This window comes from Dermacentor andersoni, chromosome 8, assembly GCF_023375885.2.
Source record: "Dermacentor andersoni chromosome 8, qqDerAnde1_hic_scaffold, whole genome shotgun sequence".
NCBI classification, from domain to species: domain Eukaryota; kingdom Metazoa; phylum Arthropoda; class Arachnida; order Ixodida; family Ixodidae; genus Dermacentor; species Dermacentor andersoni.
In genome coordinates this window covers 36,536,297-36,556,898 of record NC_092821.1, presented here as the reverse complement: position 1 = coordinate 36,556,898, position 20,602 = coordinate 36,536,297, and the positions used below count along the sequence as shown (strand labels likewise).

At 45.5% G+C, this 20,602-nt stretch overlaps 1 protein-coding gene and 1 long non-coding RNA gene across 2 annotated transcripts; one reads left to right on the top strand and one right to left on the bottom strand.

Moving 5' to 3' along the window:
• Positions 1-1,318: 1,318 nt before the first annotated feature.
• Positions 1,319-5,414, top strand: LOC140212948 (uncharacterized). Its single transcript, XM_072284052.1, has 2 exons — positions 1,319-5,285; positions 5,341-5,414. Exons 1-2 carry the CDS (start codon positions 1,319-1,321, stop codon positions 5,412-5,414), a joined length of 4,041 nt encoding a protein of 1,346 aa, XP_072140153.1.
• Positions 5,415-7,025: 1,611 nt separating this feature from the next.
• On the bottom strand, positions 7,026-19,637 carry LOC129383442 (uncharacterized). The gene is made up of 4 exons (XR_008611347.2): positions 19,456-19,637; positions 17,902-17,937; positions 15,051-15,255; positions 7,026-12,329 (listed from the first exon to the last, which is right to left on the bottom strand). It is a non-coding gene; the product is annotated as an uncharacterized lncRNA (long non-coding RNA).
• Positions 19,638-20,602: the final 965 nt, after the last annotated feature.

The following is a 20,602-nucleotide window of genomic DNA, read 5'->3' as shown; positions in this document are numbered from 1 at the left end:
AGCAATGGCGCATGCCCCCGTAAACGCGACCTCCCGATTACAATGACGGAAATGAAATTCTACGCTGGAATGGCGAAGCCAGCTGTGCAAAGAGGCGAAGACGCTCGAGCCATTTCTGGTGATGATAGCTTTAGTGAAGTCTGACAACGACGGCACGGGGTCCGCATAAACAGCTACACTGTGAAAAAGAAAAACTGTCGTGCCTCGTAGCATGGTCCTACTCAGGGATTCTGGACATTGCACCTTCACCATTCCCTGGAACTTACGGCGATGCACATTGTTACAAAGTGCGTGTACTCCTCGGCGTCACCCCATCGCCGCCAAGAGTTCCCGCCGCGGCGTGACCGGCGCGGGGAGCGCTCTCCCTAGATCCCGCCGGCAGCGAGACGGCTTCCTCACGTGACAGCCGGCGCGCGGCGAGAGAGAGGAAGGGAGAGAGAGAGGAGAGGGAGACGAGCATGGAGTGATCTGCGAGAGGCGGGCAGAGTTGCTGGACCGGCGAGGCAAGTGGCACGTGAATTGGACGTCAGGCAGGCGTGAGGACGGCGGCCTGAGTTCCCGTAGCCGTAGCCTCCCTAGACGCGGCCCCGAGTCCGTTCCGATCTTCGGCAGCGACGTGCGGTTACGACGGACCCAGCAGCCCGGCGCCTCCCCAGCTCGGACGCCCTACTTGACACTCCGCAGATAAGCCCACGCCACGTGTTCAACATCTCTCAGAACTTTCCGCCGGACTGTATTTTTTTAATCGCGTTACATCTTTCATTTATTTATCCATCGCGTGTTAATTATTGTATGTTCTGTTAGTGTAGGGTTTGCGGCGTTCATTGTCACGTGTATTTTTCATTTTTGTCGCGTATTTTTTGTTATTTCGCGAGTCTTAGGAGCTCCCACGTGGTGGGCTTAGTGTCGCGCGAGTGGCGTCAGGGCGTGTGCTGTGTGACCCGCACGCCTTCCGCGAACTAAGCCCCACGGCTTGTAATTTGTATGCTCTTTTTCTTTTATTATGTTTTGCCCATGATTTTATTTTATTAAATTGAATGTGTTAGTGGTACGTCGCCTCCCGTCTCATGCCTCTGGTTCACGGTCGATCAGGCGTGGACCTTATCGCCGGTCAGCAGTCGAACCATCAGTAAACGCACGCGGGGTGGGTTTGTTGTCGCCCCATCCCCTCCGGTTCGGAGAGTGCGACTAGCTCACCACCAAACTTTTGACAACTGGCGTCCGCACGACAGGACTCGCTGACCACGATCTGCCGTGAACACGAGGCATAGAGGGCAGAACAAACGCATTCTGTCAAAAAGCGCAATAGGGCCGAAATATGGCCGAGGAAGCGGAACGATTTGTTGCGGTCGGGAAGCAGCTGGGCCTGGAAGGGACAGCACTTCAGGAATTTCTGCGCGAGGAACGGGCGGTGCAGCGCGAGCGCCTTAAAGAACAGGAGCAGCGAAAACGCGAAGACGATGAGCGCGACAAGGCGCGGAGCGACCGGCGTCTCCTCGAAATAGAAAAAGAGCTGGAGCTACTTCGCGCAAAGAGTGATTGCGCAAGCAGTAGTGGCGGCTCAGAAAGCCTGCCCAATGGGAGCCCAGTGACAGCGCAGTTCGCGGGGGTCAGCCTCCAAAGATTACTGGCACCCTTTAATGAGAAGGCGGACGACCTGGATGCATACCTGACGCGCTTTGAGCGAGTGGCCGAAGCGCACGGATGGGCGAGGGAACAATGGGCCACCGCCCTCAGTACGTGCCTGACGGGGGAAGCGCTTAGCGTGTTCGGCCGCATGCCGGCGTCGGAGGCGTTGTCTTACGACAAGGTGAAACGGGCCCTCCTGCGTCGCTTCCGCCTGACAGAAGAGGGCTTCCGGAAGAAGTTCAGGACGGAGGCGCCCCAGGACAACGAAGCGCCATCGCAGTTCTTCGCCCGGCTGGAAAATTACTGGGAGAGATGGGTCCACCTCTCAGAGGTCCCGAAGTCCTACGAGGGAATCAAAGACCTCCTCCTAGCCGAACAGTTTCTCGAGAACTGCAAGCCCGCGCTGGCGATGTTCCTTAGGGAAAAAAAGAGCCGGGACATCCTGGATATGCTCCAGAGAGCCGACGAATATGTGAGCGCCCGAGATACAGTCAACTTCGGCAGGCGTGAAGCGAAACAAGGAGGCCAAGCCGGGGACTGTCCCGATGCGGGCCGAGGCAGGCGACAGTCCAACAGTGGAACAGGGCTCCGTTGCTACCTATGCTCCCGACCGGGACATGTCGCGTCACAATGCACGAGTACCAATAAGAAGCCGGAGCACTCGAACAGGGAACAGCCGGCTGCTAGGAATGTCTTGGCCTGCCTTGAGGAGGATGGCTACCTCGAATTAAAGGACGGCCAGCGCTTGTCCGTTGTAAATCTGGGCACTTCACCGGCCGCGGGTGATCTCCCTGTAGTCGAAGGCCGCGTTGCCGGGAAGACCGTGAAGGTCCTGAGGGACAGTGGCTGCAACATTGTTATCGTCAACCGGGACCTTGTCCAGCCATCGGATCTGACAGGCCGATGCCGAGCCGTCTACCTCGTAGACCGTTCAGTGAGAACTTTGCCCGAGGCTCGGATCGGGATAGACACGCCCTACTACCGAGGGGAGGTCTTGGCGGCATCCATGAAGGACCCACTCTTCGACCTCATCCTGGGGAACATCGAAGGTGCCCGAGCTCCGGCAGAGCCAGACGATACGTGGGGTGAAGCCTCCGAGCGGGATGAAGATAACTGGGCGGGGCCATCGATAGCCGAAGCCCAGCCTCCGCCCGTAGCTGCTGTTACCACACGCCGGCAGACCCAACAGCAGAACTCCCAGGCCTTCCGGAGATTGCCGGTGCCGTCCACCCTAGCTGAAGTCACTCCCGAACAAATGAAGGAGGACCAGCAGCGAGACACGACCCTGCGACAGCTCTTTCAGCTACACAGAGAGCAACGCAGCGTGAAATGCAAGGGGGGCGGATCATTCAACATCCAACTGAGGGACGGTCTGCTGTACCGTGAATACGTGCCAGACTCGGGATCTGGCACGGTGCAGCTGATAGTACCGAGACAACATCGCGACAAAGTCCTCCACCTGGCACACTGCGGGCTAATGGCGGGTCACCTTGGACAGAAAAAGACCACGGACCGCATACTGGCCGACTTCTTTTGGCCGGGAGTGCATGGAGATACGCACGCGTTTGTCGCTTCGTGCGACATTTGTCAGAAGACGGCCAGCCGGGGGTCCGTAAGGAAAGTACCACTCGAGAAGATGCCGCTGGTCGACACGCCGTTTCGCAAGGTCGCGATTGATATCCTGGGGCCGTTGAAACCAGCGACCCGAAAAAGCAATAGATACATCTTGACGCTGGTCGACTATGCAACCCGCTTTCCCGAAGCGATTGCCCTGCCGAGCATAGAAACCGAGCGAGTGGCCGAGGCACTGCTACAAATCTTCTCCCGGGTAGGCGTACCAGAAGAGATGCTGAGTGATAGGGGATCCAACTTCACCTCTGAACTCATGGCAGAGGTAGGACGCCTACTTTCGTTGCGTCTTCAGACGACGACCCCGTATCACCCCATGGCCAACGGCCTCGTGGAGAAGCTGAATGGGACATTGAAGAAGATGCTGCGGCGCATGTGTACTGAACAGCCCAAGGACTGGGACAGGTTCATCGAGCCGCTACTATTCGCCTACAGGGAAGTCCCGCAGGCCAGCACCGGGTTCTCCCCATTTGAGCTATTGTATGGGCGGAACGTGCGGGGTCCTCTGGCCATACTCAAGGAGCTTTGGACCGGAGCGAGACTAGAGGAGGAAGTCAAGACGGCATACCAGTACGTCGTCGACTTGAGAGAAAGGCTCGAAACGACATGTCAGATGGCACATGAGGCCCTCGATGAGGCAGGAGAGCGCTACAAGCGATACTATGATCGCGGAGCAAAGGCGAGGATTATGCGCCCGGGTGACCAAGTACTCCTGCTGCTGCCTACGGAGCATAACAAGCTCGCTATGAGGTGGAAGGGGCCGTACGTCATAAAGGAAAGGAAAGGCGAGGTGGACTACGTGGTGGAAATCAATGGCGCTGTGAAAACGTTTCATGCGAACATGCTAAAGAAGTACCACACCAGGGAACCGGCAGCTGAGACACCCGTCATGACCGTGGTAGCAAGTGCCAGCGACCGAGGGATGCCAATGTGGCCCTGGGGGGAGCGAGGCGACTACCGCGACGTCGCTGTTTCCGACAAACTCCACTCGCAGCAAGCGAAGGAGTTGCGAGCCATAATCGCCCTACACCATGATGTGTTTTCAGAGCAGCCAGGGTACACCGACTGGGCTGTGTGCAAGCTAGCCACAACGACGCAAGAACCTGTACATGTAAAACAGTACCCACTTCCCTTCGCAGTAAGGCAAGAAGTGGAAGCCGAAGTCTCCACGATGCTTCAGATGGGCGTGATAGAAAGGTCTCACTCACCATATAACGCCCCGACCGTACTGATAAAAAAACCCGATGGCACGAACCGTTTCTGCGTGGATTTCCGACGGCTCAACGAGGTTCTGATTGCCGACTCGGAGCCGATCCCTAGAGCGGACTGTCTGATCGCTGAGGTGGGAGGTCGGAAAATATTTTCGAAGATGGATCTCTCAAAGGGGTACTGGCAAGTGCCTCTAGACGAACAATCCAAGGAGAGGACAGCGTTCTCTGCGCCCAGTGGGCTTTATCAATTCAAGAAGATGCCGTTTGGCATAAAAACTGCTCCTGCTGTTTTCGCGAAACTCATGCGGAAACTTCTCGACGGCATCGCCAACGTCTACCATTACTACGACGACCTCTTGATCGCGACAAATAATTGGCAGGACCACTTGGATGCCTTGGGGGAAGTACTGGCGAGGCTACGAGAGGCGGGGATGACTGTCCACCCCAAGAAATGCGAAATGGGGTTCGATCAGCTGTCTTTCCTGGGACACAAGATTGGAGGAAGGAAATTGGGCCCCATGGAGTCCACTTTGGATAGAATACGGAACGCTGCCCCGCCGAAGACCAAGCGCCAAGTTAGGGCCTTCCTGGGACTGGCCGTATATTATCGCGAATTTATCCAAAATTATGCCACCATCGCAGCGCCCTTGACGGACCTGACGAAGAAGCGGGCGCCGAATCAGATACCCTGGGGAGATACCGAGCAGGAGGCATTCGATAAACTGCGAAGGCTGCTCTCCGAGGCCCCCATTCTACAGATCCCCGACTTTTCCCAGCCATTCGTGCTACGCACCGACGCCTCCGACCAGGGGCTCGGCGCTGTCTTACTACAAGATAAGGGGGGAGTGCTTCACCCGGTTGCATACGCCAGCCGAAAGCTCCTGCCGAGAGAACAGGCCTATGCGGCCATTGAGAAGGAATGTCTGGCCATTGTCTGGGCAGTAAAGCGCTTCAATTTTTACCTTTACGGTAAGGGCCCGTACATGGTCAGTCCGCCCGTCCGTTCCGCCCTCGTCCGGTCGCGTGCTGATGGCTCTCTACTGGTGAGCGAGGAGCGGTCGCAACTTTCCCTTCCGCACGCCTGCTCGTCTCTCATTGGCTGGTCCGAGGCGGACAGTTCGGCTGTCGTCACAGCAAACATGGCGCTTGCTCGAAGCGAAGCGGGGACGTAAGGCTTAAGCTACAGCCGCGTCAGAAACAGTCTATTTTTTCTCCTTTTTGTGATTTTACTAGTTATCTGGCACCCACGGAGATAGTCATCGAAAGCAGCAAGCCGGCGTACCCTTCCAGACCTCATCAGTGCGTGCGATCGCCAACAGAAACAGACGGAGCGCAGGAAGTGTGTGTTGTGTTTACGAGAGCGTCGGAAGAAATATTTGAAGCCGTCGACTTCGTGATTTTTTGTTCCATGCTTCGCGTGCGTGTCGCAAACGAGAAGTCCATCACATACACGTGCATTCTGAGCATGTTGCACATACACGTGCATTCTGAGCACTGACACATGTTCAGTGCGTGGCGAAATAACTAGCGTCCGATTGGCGCACCCAGCGTACACGTTTGGTTTCTGCTCTGTGTATGCGGATCGTTGCCGCGAAGTGGTGAACGCCAGCCCTTCGCAACTTTCAGAAGTAATGATACGATCAGTAGCGATAAATTTTTATCGCCTTGTTATCGCTGCCATTCCGCGTGTGCTATACTGCGCGTCCCTTACAAAAAAAATTGTTGAAAGGTTATTGACGTATCATTGTTCAACGTCAACAAATGACCTTGAAAGATCATTGGGGAATTGTTGAAACATCATTGAGGAAATTGTTGACAAGTGTTGATAATTGGCCCGCGACATTCACTGGAAACATCATTGTGGCCTCTCAATTTGAAAGATCATTGGCATATTGTTGAAACTATGGTGTACTTCAATGCTGAAAGTCCATTGAAGCATTGTTGAAGGTGTGTTGTTTGTCAATGTTGAAACCCAATTGACGTATTGTTGAAATGTGTTGTTTGTCAATGTTGAAAGCCCATTGAAGCATTGTTGAAGCTCAAAATTGAAAGCCCATTGAGGTATTGTTGAAATGTGTTGTTTGTCAATGTTGAAAGCCCATTGAAGCGTTGTTGAAGATGTGTTCAGTCTCAAAATTGAAAGCCCATTGACGTATTGTTGAAATGTGTTGTTCGTCAATATTGAAAGCCCATGGAAGAATTGTTGCAGATCTGTTGAACATCAACACAAATTATGTTGAAATCCCTTTATGCCCTACTGGGTATTTAGCAGTTTAAACCTGCACTTACCTTAAAATACTGCTGAGCTATGTTGCATATAAGTACCTTTGATGTCACGTTGGTATGTTTGCTGTGAGAGGATAGGGATAAAATTTAAATACAGCCGTTTTGTATCGCAGGCCTCTGTCACCCTGGGCTCAAAACATGCTCCTAGATTGCCTGTAATAAAACATATTGCAAAACTGCTAGCAGTACTGTTATGCCACTTTTTTCAATTGTCAGAGTGAATGGTCCTCCACAATATCAAGAGTGCTGAACTGATGCAGACAAAAACCATTTTTCTAGGTGAACTGTTTATTTGTAACCAAACATCTGTGTAAATGTACAAACATTTGTAGTTTGAGAACATCAGAAACTTCTTAAAAACTATTGCACAGTACAAACTTCCTGCAGCTTGACACCATAACAAAATTGAATACTGAAGGTGTAGTCTGTGTGGCCCTCAAGTAAAATACATTTCCCAAAAGAAATAAATTTTAAAAAATAAATACCTAAATAAATAAATGTAGAAGCAGACTGACATGACTGTCAATAAGAACACTCAAAAAAGGTACTTGCTTTCTCTATTAGGGAGCCAGTGGTACTATTACCATGGCACGATTTGCTTGAGCCCACAGCACTCAAATGAGACCTGACATGCAGGGTGGTTATCTTTAAGTTTCATGGAATTTATTAAACACGGACTGTTGCAGCTAACATAATTCTAGATACAGAGTGCCAAACATTACTTGCATGAGAAATCAAGACACCATAGTCAGCTGATTAAGAAAAACTCAGTTCCTAATAAAGTTTTTACGAATTGTAGACGGTAATTTTACAAGGTGTATGCACTAAGAACGAACTTCCAGAATGACACCAGTAACAAGACACATGCCATCAAACTGGCTGTAGAAATGCACTGCTGTAGCACTTTTTTGTTAACACAACACACTGTTATGCATTGAAGCACAAAAGTAACCGGAATGCCCATGTATTTCTCACATTTATGAAAAAATCTCGCAACTGGTGTCATCCTGGAAATTAATTTCAAGTGAATATGTCTTTCAACCTCACTGGCTACAATTTGCAAATTGAAATATGTGCCGTGATGTTTAAGTGAATTAATAAATTTATGAGAATCAGTTTAATGTTTCCATTTCTTGTGCTAGTAATGTCCACCTCTGAATAATCCAGCGCAAGAACAAAAATTATGCTACCTGGCACAGACAACTTTAAAAAAATCTGTAAAACTGAAAAAGGACCACTGTACAATCCTTATTTGTTGGTTGAATGGTGTGTGCCAATTTCAGTAAACCTTACATACTTCTGAAATATGGCAATCACAATAAGTGATGCTTATGGGAGCAGTTTATTATGCTGCATTGCTGTTGCATGATACAGTTGCGTTTTCTGCCATGATAACGTTCCTGCGCAGGTCATTCCATATCAAGCGACTTATTCATATTAACTACTTCAGATTTTTATATGAAAAAAAAAACTATTATTGATGTGCTGGAACAAAACAGTTACTCCTTTTGTGAGTTCAATTTTATTCACTGTCACAAAAAAATAACGAAAGAATTCAGAAAAAGATATGGTTTCATGCAAACATGAAAGGCACATCATTGCCATTACCGGAGATTTTTTGTTGCATTTTAAATTTAAGCCGACTTATACCTATTAATTTTTACTCATGTATTTTAGATAGCAATAAACCGTGTTTACAAAGCTATGTAAAATGCAGTTTTTACTGAACTCTGACAATGGCACAGATGCACTTGCAGGTGTGCGATTCCATGCCCAATCGACCAGTGTTTTTTTGACACCACACATATAGCTGAAACATTGCCATGTGTTTACTAGATTTCAAAACTCGTTACCCACTTTTATTAATTTTTGCCAGATATTTTGTAGCATTTTGGTGACAGTTTAGTTTTCCTGCTCAGCTGAGCTAGAGGACATCAATCAACATTCTTTTTCAAATGCACATTGTATTGATCGAGGCCTTCAAATGGTGTGCGTGGAAATACGTGAAGTGATGCAACTGCCAAAATAGCCAATTTTTCATATATTTGAATACTTCAATTGCTTTTGGCACCGGCAAAAATGAGTCAAATTGCAATCCGTTAGATTTTTTTTCGTAACGAAAAATTCACAGGACAGAACTTAAATACAGAATGGTAGCCCAGGTGACATAGTATAGCAAAATATATGTGCAGCTTTGAAGGTTCAGCTGATCGCCTGTAAAAATAAAACAAATTCTAATCTTTTGCAAGAAGCTTCATGTTGAATGAAAAAACAGCTTTCGTAGTTGGCCAAAAAATGTGATACCTTATTGGATAGCTCTACATGTCTGCTATGCATGTGTGAAGTTAAAGAAGGAATTATTTTTAAATACGAGAAATTCTTTTTTGAAATTTTGTCAGCACAGACTTTTCTCGGATGTGCGCACAGCTTGCCGGCTGGGAATGCACACGACAAAGCTGGCTTTGTCTCCACACAGATGACAAAGAAGCGGTGTTAGGGTCTGCATTTTATTGCCAAGGGCCACATGCTCTAACGCAGCGAGGCTTGTGTTTGGTGTGGGCCAGGTAAACCATACAGCCATTGCACATAAACTATCAATATGAGGTCTGTTAGAAAAGTATCTGACCTTTGGCTGAAGAAAAAAAAAAACTGGCATAACTGGAGCGTTGGAAACCTAATCACCCTCAAAGTAGTCTCCTTGGTACTCCAGTCACTTCTCCCAGCAGTGCTGCCATTGTTAGAAGCATTCCGAGAAGGCCTCTTTCCAAACGGAGTTTAGCTCAGCTGTCGTTGCAGCCATAATGTCTTCTCTTGTCTGAAATCGCTTCTTTCAATGGCCTCTTGACTTTGGGAAACAGCCAGAAGTCGCAGGCGGCCACATCAGGAGAGTAAGGAGCCTATCGAACTACAGGAGTCTGGTTATTCGCCAAAAAGTCTGAATCAAGTGCGAGAAAAGCATTGTCGTCATGGATGTGCCAATTGCCTATTGACAACTTCTGTATCTTGCGCCACACAGCATCACATAGGCCATGGAGGACATCCCTGTAGTAGTCTTTAGTGATTGTTTGACCCTGTGGTGCATACCCGTGGTGTACCACACTGCGGGAGTCAAAGAAAGCAGTCAGCAACACTTTAACGTTGATGCGCACTTAGCGGTCTTTGGTTGGTGACGTGGAATGCTTCCACTGTAATGACTGGGATTTGGTTTCCGGGTCGTAAACATACCCCCAAGACTTGTCACCAGTGATTATGGTGTTCATGAAGTTGGGGTCACTGTTTGTGGAATCCAGCATGTCTGTGAGACTTCAACACGAAGTTGCTTTAGCTCCACCATGAGCAGCTTGGGAACGAATTTCGGTGCAACTCTCTTCATGGCCAAATCTTCAGTGATAATGGAATGTGGATAAAATGTGCTGATGCCCACCTCTTCCACAATTTCTTGGATAGTCACATGACAGTCCCGCATCACCACGGGGTTCACTTCGGCAATGACGTGGTCATTTTGGCATGTTGATGGCCGACTGGAGCGTGGCTCGCTCTCCACCGATGCGTGGCCGTCTTTAAACTGGTTGTACCACTCCTTAATCTGTGTGCTACTCATAGCATAGTCACCAAAAGCAGTCTGAATCTTCGGAATGGTTTCCACTTGGCTGTCGCCCAGTTTCTGGCAAAATTTGATGCAGTAGCACTGCTCCAGTCACTCCGCCATTTTCCTTGCAATAAAAAACCGACGAGAGCACTGTGTACTACCTCATTCAAATGCTGCATCCCAGCAAGTCACGCTATTGGCAGGCAGGAAAAAATTCGTGCATGCGCACAAAGGTTCAAGGGCGGCTGATGAAAACGCACTTGTTACATATTCATCAGGTGTTCGCAAAAAAAGGTCAAATACTTTTCTAACAGACCTCGTACGTATTAAATACGTGAGGGAATCCTGCAGTGCTAAAAGATATGGTTCGTGCAGTTTACAAAAAGAAATATCAGCTATTATGTAGACAGTAAATCCAGAAAGAGCGCTGATATTGTTTATACAAAGCATTTTAAAGGGCATGTCGCAGTGCAATGCAACATAGAGGGAGCAGGACACTTTGTGCCCTGCTCCCTGAAGCCCAATGACGATGCAAGTAGAAAACACCTTCATAATTAGGACTGAAAACCTACATGAGTACGAACAAATTCTTGTGGTGGTGTTTGCTACCACTGTTTCAGAGCCGGAACATGCTCATCTATAAAAGTCATATGTGCCATGTTTAGTCTGATGTGGTCAGACACCATTGGCAACCACTTCTTGCGTTCATGTTAAAAAAATACGAATTGAGACTGCAGCTGCAGCGCTAGACATCACCTGCCTTCGCAATGATAAAAAAGGCAGTCAGTTTGTTGAATAGTTCTTGTGGCTATTTATATTAACAATATTTCCTTACTAGATGACATGGCTTCATATATTTATGCTATATTTATGCTGTATGTGTGATCCACAAATGAACATTATAAACAATTATTTATCGCACTTAAAGAATAATACCTTTTTGTTACTTGTCACATGTATAGCAGACATGTAGGGCTGTGTAACGATGGGCGACATATACTTTTGTGCCAACCACCAAAGCTAATTTTTTTACCTTCAACACGAAGCTTTCTGCACAAAATTTGAACTTCACAGTTTTTTAGCTGATCAACTGAACCTCCAAGGCTTGAAATATTTTGCAGCTATCCCAAGTCAACCAGTCTGATTTTATATTTATTTTGTGCCTTCTGTATTTCCCTACGTTAAAAGACAATTCAAACTTTGCAAATTTTGGCACTCACACCACTTCAGTCTCTTGACATGAACACCATCTGAATATTTGGATCATACAATTTCCCTTTCAGAAGAAACGTGTATCAGTGCCTTCTAGCTTAGCTGGGCAAGAACAATAAATTTTTGCCAAAGATCAAAGAAATTTTTGTGAAGGAAAATAAATGGGGAGCAAGAGTTTGGAGCTTCAACTATATCTGTGATGGTCAAAAAAACGTTGGTTGGTTGCCCTGGAATGACTCAAGTGTATGTACGAAAGCAAATTTTCTCATTGTACCTACTCAATATCAAGCAAACTTGAAATGGTTTGCCGTAATGGAACAGTTCTTGACAAATATGGGTGGTTTGGCATGAATGGCTTAAGATACTTAAAAATATATTAATAAGAAAACACTTTCCTTACTAGAACCATATCAAAAACTAACATAAAAATGCAGTGAACTATAACAAAGCACAGCACTTGTATTCTGGATTGAGCAATCCAATGTGGACTTCTCAGGAGACTAGCATAATTAACATAAATAAAATTAACATAAAAATGTGAATGCATAGAAAGGCACAACATTTGTAAGCTCATTTGAGAAATCCAAATTGGGCCCTTCAGGAGACTAACACAGAGCATAAAAATGTCGAGAGCTACAAAAGCACAACACTTGTGTTTTGGTTTGAGCTGTCCAACCTGGGCTCTTGAGAGGTTATTGGTCCCATGCGAGAAGCGAGGCCACAGTTCTTTACCTAGGGCATGTTGGTACCAGGCAATTTGCGACACGTGAAGCCTGCAAAAACAAGAAGCCAGAACAAGCTTTAAAAAGCAACTTCCACATGCAAAAGAATGGCATGCAATCTGCCCTCGTTATAATGAAATTGATTTATGTATTTGTGTTGCTTTATTCCAACTTTCCACGGGTACAGCTTTACAGCATGAGCATGACCATTTAAATTTATTCAGTGTGGCACAGGACTCGACTAAGTGTCAAAAGCAGGAAAGGGCAAAGAGGAACAAAACACTGTAGCAAAATAACTTGATGAATATCCTCAATGTCGAAGATGTGAACTTTACATGCTAAGAAATAAAATGGTGAAAAAAATTTATGTTATTCATAAATAAACCTGAGCTGACAACTAAAATTATTTCTTGTAACTTTCATAATTAAAATGTGCAGCACTTGACTGTGTTTTTCCATGCTCCAAATACAATACTGTCATGTCACTACAATTGAGTGTCGCTTCATTTGAAGTTAGGTTTCCTGAGTTCACATGCAATCGGAATGTACTTCTCGCCTTACAATGACTTAGGACTTTCTACATTAAAGAAGACACTGCTTACAGCAAAGTATGTTTTCTGCCTCAACGACTGAATTACTGTTATAATGAGGATTCCATGTAGTTGTGCACCAAGCTGCTTAGCATGACACATGCAGAATGTGACAGATACGAAGAAATGCTGTCTTTTAAGAGCCATATGCCATAGGACTGACTTCTTTAACCCTTTTAGGGTTTACTGCCGTACATCTGTGGCTGTGACGGAACGTTACTGAAAAAATGTGCCTTTTCAGAACAAAGTGTTGCCTAGCATCCCACTGGAGGTGCTGCAACCTTCTGAGACTTCTAGAAAATATTCTTATAGTGCTTTCGCTCCATGGGTTTCTCCAAAACTGATTTTCACTTAGCTCCTTGGTGTCTGTCATTGCAGTAATTTGGGAGTGTTGCCACAAGTTTTTTGTAAGTTTCATTACACAAAAAAGTTATGCTGCTTTATCCTGCATAAAAAAATAAAACATGTAAAACTGCAAATACTGAAATGGTATTGCCACTTTATTGTTATTTAAAAATATTATTTACCAGTTTATTTTCTCGGAATGTCACTCTGAAGAACTTAAATCTGCAATCAAAATATTAAGGGTGCGTGAAAAGTGATTTTTGAGGCTGAACCGAATAATGCTAGAAGCAAATCAAATAATGGATAGTTTCTGAATAATGAACAGCTGATATCACAATTAATGTAAGATGAGGCTCACATCCTAGTATTATTAAAGTTAGCAAGTTTCTGCCATTGTTATGTTATGAAAAGCTGTTTACTAAAAGCACAAATGGAGCAGCAGAAAGTTGCTTCACATGCACAGGACTCTTCAGTAAGCATAAATGATTGCTGTACAGCCTCTAAAGTGCAGCTACTGAAGTAATGTAGCCTGGTCTGCTATTACAAGTTGTTACGTTTATGTCTACACTATGTTATTGGAGGTGAAAATTTACCGTACTATGGCTCAAATTTCATGTTTTATTGGTGTTTCGAAATATTAGAATACTCGCATTTACAAATAGTGACCATTCAAAGACTAAATTGAATAGGACACTATTCAATTCGAAAGTTTTGAGCATTTGCACACCACAAAAAATATATAACTCCTAAATTAGAGAGGCATATTTTTCCCCAAAATGTGATCCTCAATGGGCTAAACAAGAGTGACAGAAAAGCCCATTCATCTTTTTGATTACTTTAAGCCCCTAATCTACTTGGCAATGGTTCATAATAACCCTGTTAACAGGTAGGTGAAGTAAGGAAGCAGGAATCAATTCTAACAATTTCAGAATGGGAGTAGTGGACATGTCCGATGGTCTGTAAGAAGCTTTATACATTAGGCCCCAAGAGCCTATTCTCAATTTATTGAAGTATATGGGGAAAAGCCACATAAATATTTTTTTCATATCTTAGAATACACATAAATATTTTTTTCATATCTTAGAATACAAAGTGATAAAGTGTGCGTTAATAAATACGAGCCATAGGTTAAGTGCTTAGAATGAGTAAGCGCCCACTAAACGTAGTACTGTTGACAGAAATGCTTGCAACTCTGTCCCTGTTGTTTCTTTGATTGAAACAACCAAAATAAAATTGCCACACCACTCAGGTTCCCTCTGCTAAAAGGCTGCTGTCTGGCATCACATGGAACTCCTTCAATATAGGAGCAACCTTAATTCGATGTGGTCTGTTAAAATTGGTGAAACTACTGTTTCACATCTCAGAACCTGGAGAGCTGTTTTGACTTCTGCAATTTGGTGAACATGCTCCTGCTCGAGCTGAGCAGTAACCACACTTGAGCATACCTTCTCCGCAATTCGCGTATTAGAATAACATTTTCAGGCTAACTAAACATGTCCTCCATGCCAATAGATTTGGAGCGTGCTTCACAGACAACTATTCCTTGCAATGACAGCCAAGCAACACTGCTAATGCGCAAATGCAGCTCATTTTATGTGGTGGAGCCACTAAAAACTTTCAGCAGTGAAGGCAGCTTTTAAATTTTAGAAGCATTTGAGTATGGCGGCATTACACACTTAAGATCGTACGAACAGTCATTCCAAATAGTAGGCTATTGTCGCACACAACTGCGCACACGGGCTACTTGAAAGTCGTTTGTTATGCCAATGGCAAGTTCATAATTTTAGAAAAAAATGTGAATGTAAAAATGCAACCAGAAAGGATATATGGTACTTGCCTATAACAGCACTGACCCTGGTGGGGTCAAGAGCCTTTTTTGCCCCTTGGTGTTATTTCCAAAGCCCAAATGGCCCATGAGCTCCTCCTCTGTGAACACATGGTGAAGCAAGGCCCTTGCAAACTTTCCTGGTCCACCATGGCAGACCATGGTAAACTGTGCCAGGATAACCTTCTCAATGTGCACTCCTTCAACCTATGTGAACCTGCATGTTTAAGTAAATGTTAGCAAAACAGTTTTAAGCCTTTCAAGCACATTCACGCAACAGCCCTACTGCAAATAAATTACAGAAGTACCTGTTGCAAATCTAGATTGCTAAACTTTACTTCTTACAAGCTTCTTATGCTGTCTGGACGCCACATGTTTCAGAAAAACAATCCAGCACAAACAAGAATAATAAACCAAAGTATCCAAACATCTAGTACTTGAAAAAGGGGAGTACCAGCGAAACACAAATGACACGCACACAAGGAAACGGCATTAGACACGGACGGACGTTGGGACGGACCAGCGTCCGTCCCTGTCTAACGCCTTTTACGTTTGTGCGCGTCCTTTGTTTTGCTGGTACCCCCCTTTTTCAAGTTCATCATGCACCAACTGGCCCAAGAGCTTGCGCTAATGCACATCTAGTACTATTTATTGTGATTACCATTCTTAGGATACTTCATATTTTCAGGTGTTTGTCTCTATTTTCCCATCCATTTGTGTCAATAGGTAGTCCATGGTCTAATGGGGAGATTGGGCTGCTATGTTGAGGGAAGAGTTCAAAATCAACCGTTGGAACAGCTTGCGTGACTGGGTATGCGACCCTGGGCATATGCCACTTTTCAATGAATCTCCTTCCCGCTATCTTGGGCAACTGCTGCTGCTTGTGTTGGCAAGCAGCATTAGGAGCTCAAAGAGGGACATGATTGTCGATCATTACTAAGATTACCACTACACGTCACGTTAGCTTGCTGTGCTGCAGAAGTAATATGTGAGATTCCACTCCACTGTATGAAATGTACATAAGCTGCAAGGACAGTATGTGCCACCCACCACTTCAATTAAATTAATCGACTCGCAAAGCACAGGCTGCACAAGATCACGGAGTGAACTCAGAAGTTTGTGGACAGTCAGTTGATGTCCATGTCAGGGACCTCTAGGGAAACTCAGTCATTTCCTCGATGTGCATCATCGTGCCGTCATACATTGTATTACAATTCTGTCTGTCTCGTTGTACCACCGTTCTAATAGTCATCACGTATCACCACAATTCAAAATATAAATAGACACTTATATCTACTGTGTATTTAATCTTTATGGAGAATACTTTGAGCATGAGTTTTTGCAAAGATCATGAATTCTACAGCTTAAAGGAGCACTAAAGCAAAATTAAATTATTTAAATTCTGGCGTTTTATGTGCCAAAACGACAATCTGATGTTTAGGCACGCCTTAGTGGGGAACTCTGGACTAATTTTTACCAAATCAGGCTGCAAGGTACCTGGGCAGTTTTGTATTTCACCTCCATCAATATGCGGCTGTTTGATCCTGTGACCTCGTGCTTAGCGGAGCTGTGCCAACACCCCTAAGCAACTACGGCATGAAAGTACTAAAGAGAAAAATTATTTTAGATGTATCTGTACATGACCTTCCTACAATTCAAGAGATTCACTCATACCTTGACAAGAGGCTGAGTAAACTGTAAAAGCAGCAAGAGGAAAGATTGGTGGCAGTGCTGCCTTGAAGTTACCACACCCGCTTGCTGTGATGTCATGGATTTTGATGATGTCTGTTGAGGTGTAGCAATTTTTTTTACAAATAAAGATATTCTTCATCGTATTCCAAAAACCCGAAATAAAAAGCATCAGGAACTTTTACAGAACCAATACAGCCCAAGTTTGAAAAAATACTTGGAATCCATGATGTGACAATGAGGTGTCAGCACGAAGATTTTGGGGCGATATTCAGAAAATTGAACTTTGAGCTTTATTTTCTCTAATAATCAAACAACTACCAAGAAAGTTACAGAAGTAGTTATTTAAGATGATGCTTTATTTTAAATTCATTTAAGGTGTCATTAGTGTCCCCTTAATACAAAACAAGGAATGCACTTGGCTGCGTAATAGGTTAACATGCATCACTGGTTCTCATTAAGGTATGAATATCAGTATAGCAAAGGGCATGCACTGGCTGCTCCAGAGGGGAGCCCTTCCACTTCCCCTCAACCTCCCAATTTCCAATTTTTTTATGAGCAGTGATGCAATTTCTGTATCTTAACGAGACATAATGCCAAGGAGATTAAAAATGCCATGCTGGCTACAGCATGTGGTGAGCGGCACTTCACACCGTCCAGCTCGGCATCAATCTTTTTGGAATTTGGCCCTTGAAATGCAGAAAGCCCCGATCACTGCTCGTTCTTCAGCCAACTTTCTCAAAGGGTGCTGCTGTTCTGGTTTGATACCTCTAGCTGTGCACTGCTGTATGACATAGGTCATAATACCTTCGTTCTGGTAAAACTAGAAAGATGTGCACTCATGCAGACCACTAATGTCCACACTAAGTTTCTGAACGCCCCTCTCATATCAGGCATATACACTGAAAAAGGCACATTCCACGTTTAATATGTCCACAAGTGACGATGAAATTCACTCCCAGTCCTGGTGCAGTTGCAAAGTCTTTAAGCTGAGTGCTTAAAGGCACCATGTCTCCTAATGAAGGCACTCTGCACCAATTGATCACTGGAGCAAATGCGTTGCAGTTGCATCAGCAATGTTGTTTTTTCTGCTTCCTGCAATACATTTTCACGGTATCACTGTATTTGATCATCGTGACGCTACAGAATGGATGGGCAAAGAATTCACTTTTACCGTTCCAGCTGGGGCCTCTCCCAGCTCATTTTGAATCTGAAAAAAGATGTCACTATTAAAACGTGAAGCCACGATGCAGCAAAAGTGACAATCAAAAGAGCTACATGGACCTTTAGGCTTACATAAGTGGACGGATACAAATGACTAGTCATTGAATACACTAAAGTGTGGCCGCTCTTGCCAATGGCAGTGTGAGCTTGTCAAAAAATTTATTTCACATTCCTCTAGTTACTTTAAACATTATTTCCACGCATCTACTTAACTGTTATGGCCACATATTAAAGGCAGCTCCTTCATATAAAACCATTGTTACATTCTTTTACTCCCCGTCTACCTGATGCTACTGAAGTTTTGCCTACTCTCAAAGAAAGAATTTCACAGAACTGCTCCTTCGACAAAGCATTATTCCAAGCTTGTGGCAAAGCGTCGTGATTTAGTTCACAACGATGCGCTCCCCTTTGAATCTGTTCACTCTATAGTGCTCTGATTCGAAGCAAAAATAGCTTTTCGACATAACTAGCTACTTCTATGGTCACAAGAAACAATGCTAATTATTGATGTTTATGTTGCCGATAACGTATACATGCCGCCTCGAAACACAGTGGGACGACAACGCAGATATGCCAGGCATCTCGTTCCTTTACTGATTTTAAAACTATTGTTAAATCAGTTACTGAAGTGCGAAAAGCTGCAATTTCACGAAATTACATTATTTTGAATGTTGTAGGACCTGGAGTGCCATGAAATCTGCCTTTCCGTGAATGCAAAGAGCGCCTACGCGAAGCCGTTTGGGCGAACCACTCGATGGCGACGAACGGAGAAGATGACAAAAATAAAGTTGAATGCGCGCGACCTGGGGGAAAACAAAACGCACGCGGTTGGCAAGGCGTATAACTCGATGATTTCGCAGCACTCTGTGGCATCACCCCTATTGTATCTCACGTATCGCATGTACACCCTTGAAATTCTTTATTATTGCGCGACAGCCTCCTCTGTGTTTTCCGATCGCGCGAACATCGGCCGCACGGCGTGTCAGATAGTGGCCTTGAAGCACCGCGGAGTCACTCGATCCTGAAGGGAACAGCGCAACAGAATACACTTTCGCCAATCCCAATGCACCCCCCCCTCCCCCCCTTTTGCTGAAAGCTCGCTCACACGCCTTTTACTAGCGTGGCGCAAACGAAATATCTTCGATTACAGTACAGATCGGATGGTTTCACGTCGCATTGTTTTGCGCTCATTAATAAGGCTAACTGAATCGGTGCTCGAACACCGTATCAGAAATCATGGCGTACAACATGCCCTGTTTTAGGTGGCACCACATAGCTGCCTTACGTCACCACAAGCGGAGTGTAAAGTTAAACCAGGACAAAATTCCACGTTATCTACCACAAATCTAGTGCTGTACAACCCATTCTCGCAACGGAAGGATAGTACTAGGAATGAACACTAGAAAAGAGGCGCGCGGAAGACACGCACAAGCGCTGAAATTTCCCCGCTTCCGTTCACCGCGTCGCAATGGACGAACAAGGGGAATTCGAAACACTCACTCACCCTTGATGTCGCTGAGTCGGAGGCGATCATGGCGACCTTCGAGGCAACAAGTCCATAAAAAGCGAGCAACACGCAGGAATATTCCAAAGATGTCACAGCGAAGCACACAAAGAACACAGAAAACGCAGGAAACTCTCAAGCCAGCGGCGTGCACGAACTCGCCGGAACGCGCAAAGCATCAACAGCGCAAACGCGCAATCATACATGTGCACTCATGCAAATACACGCTTATATTATCATAAATTGTACCATTGGATAACAAATTATGTAATTTCATGTTATTACTGAACAATTGTTGCGATTTGCAAGTGTATAAAAGTTTTTTGCTTCGCTTCTTTGGTGAACTACTTTCTTTAGCGCAGTAACGCAGTGAACCGGCCGGAGCTAATGGCATGCGCGGGAAAAGGCGCCAAATTCAAACGTCACAAACGCCGCGCTAATTTGTGCGCGCACAGTTTTCGTCGTTTGGATTTAAAAAAGAAAAGTAATGCGTGCCGCAACCATGCGAACTGAACTATTGACCAGAAAAGTACAGAAACGTCGCTGTTTGTGCTTCTCATTTCGACGTCATGGCAAACTGCGGGCGGTCTGTCGTCCCATTCTTTAAACATTTGTGCGTGTGCTCCTGCGCTGTGCGATTTGTCACCGAGAACGTATAGCAGCGCAGATTGTGCTTGGTGGCCGAGCAGATTCCGAACACATTCCCCAGCACCCCGTCTAGGTCACAGAAAAGAATTTGGCCTCCATGTGAAATATGAGCACCATGTCGTACATATCGGCCAAGCTTTTCGTTTCGTTCTGTATAGCGCGCTAACGGGTAAGCGAAACGCACTCTGTAAAAACGATGTTCACTCCTTTCTCCGCCGCACCCACCGTGGTGGCATAGTGGCTGAGGTGTTGCTCTACTAACCCGAGTGCTTGGGATCTAATGCCGGCCGCGGCGGCTGCATTTCGATTGGGGTGAAATGCAAAAACGACCGTGTACTGTGCGTTCGGTGCAGGTTAAAGGACCCCAGATGGCAAAAATAAATATGGCGTTTCTTACTACGGTGCGGCTCATAATCAAAGTGTGGTTTTGGCACGTCAAACCCCAGACTTGAATTTTGTTAACCTTCTCCGCCACCTTGACCATATTTAACATGGAGGC